This window comes from Cavia porcellus, unplaced genomic scaffold, assembly GCF_034190915.1.
Source record: "Cavia porcellus strain 051 isolate PalLab524CR breed Dunkin Hartley unplaced genomic scaffold, mCavPor4.1 scaffold_2, whole genome shotgun sequence".
NCBI lineage: Eukaryota > Metazoa > Chordata > Mammalia > Rodentia > Caviidae > Cavia > Cavia porcellus.
In genome coordinates, this window is record NW_026947485.1 from 4,608,102 (window position 1) to 4,620,646 (window position 12,545).

Consider the following 12,545-nt stretch of genomic DNA (forward strand, 5'->3'; position numbering starts at 1 on the left):
GTGCAAGGTCATGAGTTCAGTCCCTAGTACCAGAAACACACACACACACACACACACACACACACACACACACACACATACACACAATCAGTAATTGATTAATGGATTTGAAGCAAAATTAACTTTCAGTTTGTATACTTACATCACCTATGGCTTGATAGCTGAAAAAAAGTACACAAGTTTTGAGCTTCTCACCTAGAACGATGAGCAAAGAAGTTGTGTGACTCCAAGTCAGGTCTTCCTAATAGTTTTCTCCCGTCATCTTGGCCAGAGCTCTACTTGGAGCCTGCATCTGCGCAGGCTCCTTTGGTCTGGGACAGCGTTTTGCTTCTACTGTGCTCTCTGGAAGAGGCTGCCGGGAAGGTGTCCTGAAGGTTAAATAGTGCCCTGACGATTACCTGGTGCCCTGGTCAGGCAGAGCACAGGTCCCCCTGGCCCCCTCTGCCACCCAGCCTGCACTTTCCCTGCCTGTTCCTAGGTTGGCTGGGTTTCCACCTATCCTGCTTGACTCTCTGTGGGAAAATTTAGGAGATTCTTTGAGTCCCAGCAGTTTGAAAAGTAATTTCAAAATTTGATCTTCTAGAAGCAATTTCCCTGCCTACGCTGATAATTTGATCAAGGGATAAAACAAAAATTTAAGCCATTTGCTTCACAGGGGAGGCCCATAGCCTTGCCCTGTCCCCTCTTCTGACCTCTAGGGAGAGTCGCCTGTCCTTGGGAGCAAGGCTGGGTGTGACCAGTGCTTCCTAGAATTCCTGCCAGTCTGTGTTCAAGGGCAGCCAGTGAGAGTTTGTAACAAACCAGTTAAGTACATAGGACAAAAGGCAATTTGGATTAATAGAAAGGATTCTAGAGGGTGAGAAAACTTTTTTTTTGAGCTCTTTGCTTAGAATGCTGTTCCCTGAATCCGATTCACGCTTTCTCTTGTAGGTAAGTCTGCTAAAATTTGTGGAAGCCTTCTTTTCTTTAAGGACCAACCAAGCAGTATCTTATGTATGAAAGTTGTAGAATAATCAGAAAAGACACAGCTATCAAACTTTAGCTTCTGAGTTTTTTCATCGGGTATGTGTAATTCCCACTCCAAAAACAACTAAGTTTTTTCTCTTGCTGGTTTGTATTACTTTATCTCATTACACAGCATCCACAGCCGTACCTTTCTTCACTTTCCTACAAACACAGCATAGCAATTTATGTGATCACATCCATTTTTTGTTTGTTTTTCCTCATACATCTTATCCAATTTTTATTTATTCCTCAAGGTCTATGTAAATGTAGTATCTCTTAAAATAGCATTGTTTTGGAACACTTAGAACTTTAGAATGCAAACTTGCTACCCCAAAGTAAGATTGAAACACTGAAAAATCAGCTTCCCCATGAGCTTCTTCCTCATTCCCAGGCAGGACCACTGACTTGGAATTTGTTCTTTAACCAGATGTGGAGATGGTTTCTCTGAACATTGACATTTGCAGACTCCTGACCAAACACAATCATTCTGGAAAGAAGTCATCATATAGAATCCCCTATTTCATTTGCATAGCTATTTTGTCTTAAGACTAATAAAAATCTTTGTCCAAACATGTTTTATAATAATGCACACAATCCTGCTTTCTAGAAAACAGTCCTATTTACTCTCATTTGAAGTAGGTATTCCATAGCAAACTGCACTTACTCAAGTAAGCTAATAGGTGTCCTCTGATCTCCGCATACCATTCCAGCGTGGAGGTCACACATCTGCAGGCCTCTTTAGTGTAAGCCATAGTGTTGAATTCTTTTTCCTTCAATACAAAGGGACAGACAACAATGATAGATGCCACAGTCCTTTCACTGACAGTATCAAATCTTGCACGCTTTTAAAAGAGAACTGAAGAAATCCCCCTTCCTATGGAAAGTTGAAATGTGATGACACATAACCTGTGTTGGGTGTTTCAGTGTGGAAGTGACCTCCGCCCACCAGAGGACCTTTACCGCTGTGCCCCCAGGCCCCTCTCCTTACAGTCAGGTGCTCATTGTCGGATTCCGGGGCTCTCAGTATCAAATGAGGGGAAGCTGGACTGATCTTTGTCTAAGTTCATGAGTTAACTTACACCAAAGGAGGTCAAAGGAGAAAGCCTAGGTAGCTCACATGTTTCAGAAAGTTAATAGTTCATGTCCTGTTACAGAATACAATTAAAGGTTCAAAAGTAATAGTTCTACTGTGTACCAAGTGTCTACCGATACTCACTAGGCTAGATTCCAGCGGATAAGGGCTAAACATTAATGTGTTTCCCGCTTCAACTAAAGTTAGATGATCAGTAATCACAAGATACAAATGATGTGTTTGGGGAAACTTGCCGGATTCGTAGAAGCGACAAGTGATGATTTATTTCACAGGATGCTTTCTGGGCTACAAATCAACCTGCTGTTTGAGAATTCTAATGTTCAGCTGGTAGATGTGATTCAGAATTTTCAGAGTGACATAAGAGGCCAGCCAGAAAAGCACCGTTAATTAATCTTACAGAATCACCTAGGAGATCCTGCGTAATTTGGTCGGCTTATACATTTCACAAGAGTGTGTACATGGAGTTCAGTGGTAGGTCATCTTCCAGCCTAAGCCTGATTATTGCATTAACCACAGGGAGACGGCATGCACCCCGTTAAAAGTGTGCTATTACTGTCTGTGTGGTTACCGGGCTAGTGGAAGGAGAGGCATTATTGTGCTCACAACAGACACTGATTCTTCACTTTAGAGTGAGGAGAGGAAAGTGTCCTGGGGTCTGCTTTACCTCTCCAGTTCCTCTGTAGCTTCTGGACATTCTTAAATAATTAACAGTGCAGAATCTTAGCTTTATGATAAACCTGTGCGTCTCTGATTACAAACTGTGGGTATGTTCTGTAGGATATATTTTGTGCCACCACTTAGGTATATAGGGTGCTGTAAAAATATGTTTGCTAAACAGCTGATTTATTGTTCTTTTACTAGAGTTGGGTGTCCTTGATTTTTGTTGCCTGAAACCATTAACACGCCCTACTTTGATTTTGTTAGTGGAGTGCGTGACCTGCAATGGAGAAACCTATCGAGGGCCCATGGATCACACAGAATCAGGCAAGATCTGTCAGCGCTGGGACCAGCAGACGCCTCACCGGCACAAATTCCTGCCCGAAAGGTAAAACACCCCTGAATCTTAACACCCACAGTTCTCTTTACACACTGTTATCTGCTCCGTGACTACTGCCGCGAAAATTCCTTTAGTCCTTTCCTGAGAGTGTACATGCACACTTGGCCCAAGTCCTTTGAATGTTTCAGCTCCTCCTGAAGCAGGTGCTGGACCAGCCCCATGCATGCTGGAGGTGGTCTTGGGGGAAGGGCTACGTGCGGAGGAACTGGAGGATGCTGGGTGACACCTCCGGTTACTTTTGGCGGACTGGGTCTTAACCAAGACCATTTCGGGGTGCACAGTGCAAGGCCCAGAAGAAGCATTTGCAGTAGCAAAGACAAAAGTCGGAAGAGGTATAATCCAGGACTGCCTGCCTCGGAGCCTGCTGTGCGGGAGGAGGGCTCACTGCTAAGGGCCAGCGCCTCTGCCTCTAGAGCGGCGCTCAGACTCCGGGGCTCCTGCAGTAGGCCTTGACTTGGGCCATGCTCATGGAGGGGACAGAAGTGGCAGCAATGATTCTTTAGCTGCTCCATCCTGCTGTACTTTGAAATTGCCAGTCAAGAGAAGCAGACAACTAAGTCTGTGTTTTTCCCAGGAGGACACTTTGAGCTTTAAAAGTTAACCTAATAATATGTGTCCCTTCCTTCCATCAAGTCACATGAACGGTTTAAATGGCAAAAGGTGGGAAATGAAAGTCCTCTATTTTTATTATAAAGGAAAAATATGCAAATTATTTTAAAGGCAGTCTGTTGGTGCCTTCCTTTGGGAATTGCTTAAGTGTGTTTTTTCTTTCTTGTTTTTCTCTATCATTTTTTGTCCTTTTTGCTTACTGTTGTTCTTTTTGGTGAAACCGAAACACTGCTTTATTTTTAAAGTGTCTGCCTTTCCTTTTAAGTGAGAACAGAAGGGATATGGTAGCAATTAAAACCAACTCGGCCACTCTGGACTATCTTAATTTAAACTGGGAGCCGGGCTGTGGGGAGAGTGGTGTGATGGTTTGTCTCTTGCTCTGGGAGGGAGGGCACGACCTAGAAAGGCTCTATTTCCAAAATTGAGCTATCATTAGTAACAGAGCTATTGAAACCGAACTTTCAGTTTGAACTCTAAGGCTGCCCCCAAAGAGGACTGTTTTCTTAATGAGCATTCTACACGGGGTCATGTCTTTGGAATCTGCCCTTAATTGGGGGACCCTCACTGGTAGGCAGGTACCAAATAGACCTCACTTATTAGCAAGAGCATGATACACTGTGCTTCGTGGGATATGTAAATCAGAGGATTGTGCAGTTAGCAACTCACAGCCCCTATGAACTGGAAGATGGAAAACTCGCTCTTCCCAGGAGCTCTGTAGAATTATTTTGCGAGCTGAGGTCTAGGTGGTGCTCAGGCAGATTGACGTGACACTTTTCTCGGTGTGGTTTGCAGATACCCCGACAAAGGCTTTGATGATAATTACTGCCGCAACCCCGATGGCAAGCTGAGGCCGTGGTGCTTTACTCTTGACCCTGACACCCCTTGGGAGTACTGTGCAATTAAAATGTGCGGTAAGTTAGGGGCAAATTTATTGCTTCCTTTTCCTCTCGCAGCTTGGATCTAAGCAGGCGATTACTAGGCGGACAGGTTAACAAGTATTCTACCTGGTGCTTTAATGTGTGCAGACTTTAATCTTTTAAGAATGTGTTATATAATCCTATGCAATCTTTTGAAATTTCAGAGAGGCATTGTTTGAAAGGAGACACAGGTAAGCGCATACATAAAAAACAGTTATACTTTTGGTGAAAAGCCCTAAGTATCAAAGAAATGGGAAAATCATTGGAGGGAGTTGAAGATGAGGGAATATGCATAGCATCATGGTGTCCACGCAGCAGCGACAGGTGGGCACTCAGACTCTGGCCCGGCCCCCCGCAGCCTCTCCTGCAAGGAGCAGGGGCCGAACACAACAGGAAACATCATGGGCGAGTGGCAGAGGCCACAAAACAGTAAACTGAGTCACAGCAGCTGCTCTCCAGGTCCTTCCATACAGAAGAGGTCCTCCTCGGACACAGCCTGTCGCCAGGTGTCCCTGCTGACCTCCGTAGACAGGGCCCCCCAGCCAGCCTGCCTAAAGTTAAGCTACAAAGCATGTTTTCCCGCTGCTGTATCCCTTTAAATGTGTGGAGGTGGCATTCTTTCCCACAACCAAATCCCAGTTTTGCTCCTCTTCAAAATTGTCCTGGGAGCTGGGCATGGTGGCGCACGCCTGTAATCCCATCACTAGTGAGGCTGAGGCAGGAGGATCCGTGCAAGTTTGAGACCAGCCTGGGATACAAAGCAAAGTACCCAGATAAGAGGGCCTGGGTACATATCAGTATGCTTCCCACGGTGCCCAGGTGTGGGTATCCCCCGAACAAACCTAACATGGGCGGATCACTGCTGCCAGATCACCTTCTGGACCCACTAACAGGGTGAATGTTTCAGGACTGATGGCGCATGTGAACGGACTGCAGAATCCAGAAGCCTCTTAAAGGGAGACACAATGTTTCTGAAACTGGATCGGCCACTGTGTCCTTTAAAATAAAAGACGACTCCAGTGACTGTTTCCCTGTGTGATGTTAATTTTACTCATTAAATTGTTTAGACATGGTAACCTTCCAAGTATGCTTGGTCAGTGAGGTTTAAAAACATATTCTGATTCCCTTCCAGTTTTTGTGCACAGGGTACTCTTAAAAATCTTGTCTGGAACAGGCCAATATAAACACACACACACACACACACACACACACACACACACTGCGTGTTCACTCTCCAGTTGGCAAGATGTCCAAATGTTGCCCTTTAGTTTTGTAGTAAACCAATTTTTGCATATTTAAAAAGAAATTGGAAGAGAAAAAGAAAAAAAGGAATATGATATTTTCTAACAACTACATAGGATTCCTCCCCTTTCTTTTTTGTCAAGAGGAACTGGCTAATTATGTATAGCATGTGCAATAATTCGGATATCTCTGTTAAACAGAGTGGGTGTTTATGGGATGTGATTCCTCGGAAAATGATAGTAGAATTTATGAGCCAAAACTTTATCTTTTAGATTAAAATAATCTTCTGAGCTTTGAGACTATTTTAGAAATATTTTATTAAAGGACAGCTATTATTTTAAAAAATTATAGAAATATAAAGAGCTACAAAGGGATTACGCACCTAATAAAGTGCATGAAATAAAGTTGAAATTCTGGAAAGCATAAAGATAATATTTTGTAGATACGTTTCAAATTCCATGACTTACAAGTGCAGGAAAGCTTACCTTGCAAAAATGAGGAATTCAGTGGTAGTTTTGCTTGTGTATTAGTTGTTTATTGGCAAAACAAATTCCCAAAGATGAGAGCTGTTAGCAGGATCCCTGTGTCGCCTTCCGCCTTCCCTGGGTGAGGAGACCTGGGTGACTCAAGCAGGTTCTCCACTCTGTGTTCCACGAGGTCGCCTTTGAGGTGCTGGACAGCCTGTGGTCAAATCCAAGGCTGCTGGCTGCTTGCTCCTTGTGGTTGCTGTGGAGGCTGTCAGCTCTGAGAGACTCCCTGACACCCCTGACAGGGAGCATCTGAACCATTTGCCCCTGTGCTCTTCAAAGCCAGTGGGCTGCTTTCCCTGCTGGAGCTTCCTTCCGACATCAAATCCACTTTTTAAGGGCTCACCTGTTTAGATGAGGGCCCCTGAGTTAATCTCTTTCAAATTAACTTGAAGTCAATTCATAGGAACTTTATATATGCAAATTCTCTCCCTCTAACCCACAAGAGGATGTCAACCCTAGGAGCCACCTCCCCCAAATAGTCGAGCTCCATGATCTTGGGGTTCCCAGCACCTGGAATATTGCAAATCTAGGATAAGACAGAAAGTACTTAGTAGTGAGCAAAGGAAGTACCAAATGTCTTGTGATCACCCCCCATAATAAGTTCATAGTTTGAATAACAGTTTGTTCCACAAATGAATTTATTGCTTTGAGAAAAAGCATTTATTGAGACAATTGTGTTTTTCTGAAGTGAACAACGAATCTCTCGCCACTGAAAAAATCCTTGTCCATGGTGCCCTTTGGAAAGCACTATCAGTTAATTAAGTCAGTTCCCAGACTCACTGGGACTTTTATCCTGGTTAGCCCTAAAACATTTAGGATTGGAAACAGAAATTGCCTCTGTGGGGCATATGGGTTGATGTGTTATGTAACAGACTAGAAATGTGAAAAAGCAGTTCATTAAAAATGATAATAATAAACTCACTGGATATAGAAAGGTATCAAAATACACATATTTTTCAGAAATTATGGAAAACCACAATATACTGAGGCAGCTCTGATCTCCTTACCTTACCCCCGGGAAGACTTTGGACCTGGTCCCTCTGACAGCAGCAGAACATGCAGTGCTTGGGTTCCTTACAGGACAGTGCCCAGGGCAGACCCAGTGTCTGCCCCTCCGCGGTTTGGTTTGCAAACCCCTGCCTGCACCTTTGGAGTTAGAGACCTCTTCTCTAGTGGATTATCTTTTCCTGTGCCTTTCTTGACTCATCCTTCAAGGAGAGTCCATTCTGCCGTTTAAACTCCCTTTTGCATGACTAGTAACCCCATTTACACCCCGAGAGCCCAGAACAGTCCTAGATCTGGCACTCTCTCGAGCAGCCCATCTGTCCATCAGAGGCTGACCTCAGTTCCTCCTCCTCTGAGCCCCTTCGTGCTGGCTTCCTCCTCCTCAGTCATCTTGGAAAGAGCCTTCACTTTCATGGTGGATCTTCACATAGTCTGAGCTCAGTGTCCTCCATGGCCATCACTGCCCTTCCAATCCCATTTCCCCCGTGCAAACAGAGTGCTTCCAAAACATCTGACCTGACCAATCATTCCTCTTCCTTAGGACACACCACACGGACAGACAGACAGGCGGGCACACACACACACACACACACACACACACACACACACACACACACACACACAGAGCTGGTAGGGATATTTCAGTGATTCTGTCCATCTCAGGGTGAGGATGAGGTGATCCTGTGCTCGCCTCCCAGCCTCTGACCTCACAGCTAAGCCCACTCCTTAGCTCCTGCTTTCTTCCTGCGTTGTCGCTGTCTGTTCAGCCACAGGGACTGGACCCCGCAGCCCCTACGTTCAGTTTCCTGTCACCGACGCTTCACCCCTGCCATCCTTCCTGCCTTGAAAACTTTCCTTTCTTCATCGTTGTGACAGGTACTGGTTGTTTAACTAACTGAGCCACCATTTCCTTTATCTCCAGTCCTTAGGGGGCCCACCCCGTCTCAGCCCAGGGATGTACTCCGTCCTGGGTTGTGCATTCACAGCACTGGAGAGTCCTCCTTTCCCACACTGCTCGGATTTGTGACGCTGCACGCGCTGCTCCCAAATTTCCTTGGTCAGGAGGTCTCCCCAGCACACTTGGCTTCCTCAAGCTGAGCAGAAACCGTCTGCCTTTTCTCTTCTGGTGTTGACCATATTGCCATGGCCACCAAGGAACTTCAGCAAATACTTTTTGCATGAACCATGCTGCCTTCCTGGCAAATGGTAGCTTCTCCTTCTTCTTGTCCTGTCCTTGGGACTGTTTCTATGGTTATCGACATTCATCTCAGAGATGGCGGAGGTTCGCTTCCTGCTCTCTAAGCTCAGCCCACCCTCAGGCTTGCCGCTTGCCTGCTGCTTAGGCTGATTTGCTGCCTGGTGTCAGGAGCAATTTTCTTTTACCTCCAAAACAGACAAGAAGTTTCCTATTTTATTTCTGTTTTTCTAAACTTGTTCAGTTCTTTCTTTCTTTCTTTCTTTCTTTCTTTCTTTCTTTCTTTCTTTCTTCCTTCCTTTCTTTCTTCTTTTCTTCTTTTTCTTTTTTCCCTCCTCTTCTTCTTCTCTTCCCTCCTCCTTCTTCCTATTTTGCTTCTAGGTAAGTAGGTATCCAGAGCCATTTTGAAATGCGACTCAAGTAGCTCTTACATAGTGAAGGTTTCTGGTCAGGGGATCGCAAGAGACTGAACGGATTCAGATGTTAAAACCCTAACCCCTGAGATGGTTCCATCTTGATACTGAGATTTAAGGAGCAGATTCAAGTTAAAGGGGTGATAAGGATGGGCCCTAAAGTGTGAGGACTGATGAGCTTCTACCCGCAGAGACCCCACCCCTCCCCCAAGGCCCAGGCCCTCAGGCTTGCTCGTCTCACGGTCCAGAAATGGCGAAAATAAGTCAGTGTTGCTTGCACTGCCAGGTCTGTGGAGTTTTCTGGGAGCGTGTGCAGACGAACATAGGTAGGTTCCCACTGGTAACGTACACAAACAACCCTTCCTCGGTAAAAATGAAAACTGGCTTCATTTAAAGAAAATATCAGTATTTTTCAAAATTCATTGTTTGTATGCTGGGAAATCATGGTAACAAATTATTATCCTTCTTTCAGAAGCTATTGTTTCATTGAATTTTCATTAAGTAAACCAAGGCCAGAATAGAGATCCATAGAAACAAAACCTTATTGACTTTGGAGTCAGGAGAAAATAATGCTCTCAATACCCTCCTCAAGGGAAAACTCGCTTACTTGGATGCCTTTTCCAAGTCGTCTTCTAAGGAATCAGGCTATAGAATTGAAGACCTTTCATGAAAGTCTTGTCTCCTGAGCATTTTGTACCAGAAAGGCTTGGATGGAGTCCAGGGAAAAGTTTCAGATAGGAATCCTGGCTTCGCATAGAAAGCAAACGTGCAGGCAATTTGAAGCTTGTCCTGCGGAGGTCTTCACCACTTTCCCACGTCAGCTTGACGACAAGAAGCTCTTCAGTTTTACAGGGAGCCTGAGCCCGCCCTTTGTGGCCCGGAGCGTGCGTCCTGCGCTGATGGGAGGTTGGCTTTCTGGCTGCACTCAGCCCTCTGGGCGCCGGGCAGAAATCCTGGGCCTCCCTTGCTCCTCGGTAGCTGGGCTTGGCAGCAGTGAGCTGGGCTGCACAGCTCCAAGGGCTAACTAGGTATCTGCCCTGTGGTCCGGGCAAGCATCTGGTTCTTAACTACAGGGAAAACCAAAACTGAAACAAACAAACCCAGCAGTTGGTTATCTCCACTGGGAAATCTGAATTTTCTTTTGACGGGGATTGGGGGGCCAGGCAAGGACTGGAAATGTCAGGATTTACTTGTTGTGCATTTCAACATCCAGCAGCCCTGGGAATGGCTTTGTGTCACACAGGTCGCTGTAGACCCTCCTGCTGACCTCACAGAGTCCAGCAGGGTCCCGTGACCATTCTACAAAGCCCTCACAGAGAAAATGGGCCATTGCATTGTTGAGAGTGGTCTTGTTCTACTCTCCATCTGTCTGGAGTGCAAGATGCTTCTCCCAAGAATTATATAATCGTTAATGTTCTTTATCTTAAAAAAATCCATTGCAACTTCAAAATTTTCTTCAAATCAGGATGATGGCATTTAGATCACAGCTCACTGGTGCTGGCAAAGAGAAATCAATGTTCCCAGAGGCAGCCATGGGGTCTGATGCTTCGTTAATAGGACAGTGAAACTTTCAATTGCAAATGTTGTTTCCCTTGAAGTATTTCCAAACAAAAAACTTTGTGTCAATCATCAAAGGAAAACATTCTTTTATTCATATAAATATCTTGCATCTGTTTCCAAAGCATAGCCACCAACACCCCTGGCCAAATATTTTATTAGTGTGGAACTCTCAGAAGAGTTCTCAGTGTGAACCTCGTAGACATATTTGTAGAGATGTTTGTGAATATGAAGATGCCGTGTTCTAAAAGCTTGTCACTTTGTTGCAGCTTGATTGGTTTCAGCTGATATTTGGAGAAGGGTTTGTTCCTCCCCACACTTTCTGTGGTCACTGGAGACTTCAAAACTCCCTTGTTCAGTCCCATGTTCCAGGATTAAATACAAAAGAATGCCTTTCCTAAGAGCTGCCAGTGCTTTCCAAATCAATTATTGTGAAACATTTGTTTAGTTTTTGTATTAAACTTTGACATTTGTACAGTAAGATAGCAGAAGGAGTCTGTTTTACTGCACTTCAGGAATAATTCATTTTACTGGAATCTTTAGAATGAGGCAACATGGAGCAAACATCCGTGTCACAGTTAAATGACCTGTGGACAAATTGTCTTGCTCCTTATCCTATGGTATTTATTAAATAGCTTCACGAAGTCTCTCAAAAACTATTAACAACTGTTACTTATTGATGGAAATCCACTTGGTTACGTCACTGTACTGATATGTTTTTATTAAGTCGTATTTATTCTATACATTGCCGCCAAAATTATTTGGTGACTTTTAATGAGGTCATTCCTAGAAGCTGACTAGAAAATGAGACAAACACAGATGCACTAAATCCAGCAGGTGCATTGCTAGATAGATGCTGCTGGTTAGGTGCGAAAGGCATGAGAAGCATTTTAATGAATTAAAACCCAGGCAGAAATGAAGATTGTCAAATTCTTTGAGATTACATAAAATTACAGATGCTAATCAAAATGAGAGACAAAAATAATTGTATTATTTTAGGTTTTTTACATCTTAATGAGGCCTCATGAGCAGTTATTTATATTTTTATTCTTAAGCAGTAATCCTTTCTATTTCATCACTTGGGAAATCTCAAAAGATTTTATTTTCTACTTCCAAATTAGGGTATCTTAAATAATCTAAATAATTCCACCCAAATTCAATGTTTGAATTTTACTTAACCATTTTAATGTGCTTTTTCCTACTAAATAATAACACTTTAATTTTACGTCAAGGGCTTTAAAAGATCCTAGTTAAAGTTAGAAAAAATTATGAAATTCAATAGTTTAAATGAAGAAAACTTCATCATTACTATTTTTCAATGTGAAGGATTCTTTATTTAAAGGTGGCTGGAAGCTTCTGCATTTGAAAAACAAATTTACCTCTAGCAATACAGGTGCCCAAACTTGACAGTGAAATTTTAGACAAATTAGCCAGGATATATTTTTCTCAATATTTTTATTTAAGTGGTCTTCTTTGAATTTGAATTTTTGTAACAGTGTTTTCTTATCTCAGAGACTTCAAAACTCAGAAGTTTGTACTGTAATAAGAAAAATATTTATCTGACCTTTACTCTACATATGATTGCTTCAAATTAGTCTTTGCATCTGCTAAGTATTAGTTTCTTAATGAATAATAGTAATCCTTTTTATAAAGATATATATATATATATATATATATATATATATATATATAATAGCTGTTTCTAAGGCTGTAAATGTTCTTTTCAAATTTTACTTATTATGGGTAATTTCTGTAAAAGGGCAACTTCACAAAGTCATTTGTGAAAAATCTACCTTGGAATTCCTCTCACCCTGTCCAATAACACACTCCAAAGAAGACGTTTGATGTTTAAGTCTGCATTGATCAGCAGGCAGGAGGTTCTCTTCCTCTTCCACCTGTTCAGACTGAAACTCTGTTCACAA

The 12,545-nt window shown here is 43.2% G+C and overlaps 1 protein-coding gene across 3 annotated transcripts in view; it reads left to right on the forward strand.

Moving 5' to 3' along the window:
• Hgf (hepatocyte growth factor) overlaps nucleotides 1–12,545 on the forward strand; it is a 63,223-nt gene that overhangs the window by 19,941 nt on the left and 30,737 nt on the right. For 2 of the 3 annotated variants that reach the window (XM_005003642.4, XM_013152461.2), the window contains exons 7-8: nucleotides 3,023–3,143; nucleotides 4,557–4,675. In XM_005003642.4, the coding sequence (XP_005003699.1) occupies nucleotides 3,023–3,143; nucleotides 4,557–4,675 (240 nt within the window). Of the gene's footprint in view, nucleotides 1–3,022; nucleotides 3,144–4,556; nucleotides 4,676–5,588; nucleotides 5,741–12,545 lie in introns of those variants that run through there. The other variant, XM_013152462.3, reaches the window with a different exon arrangement.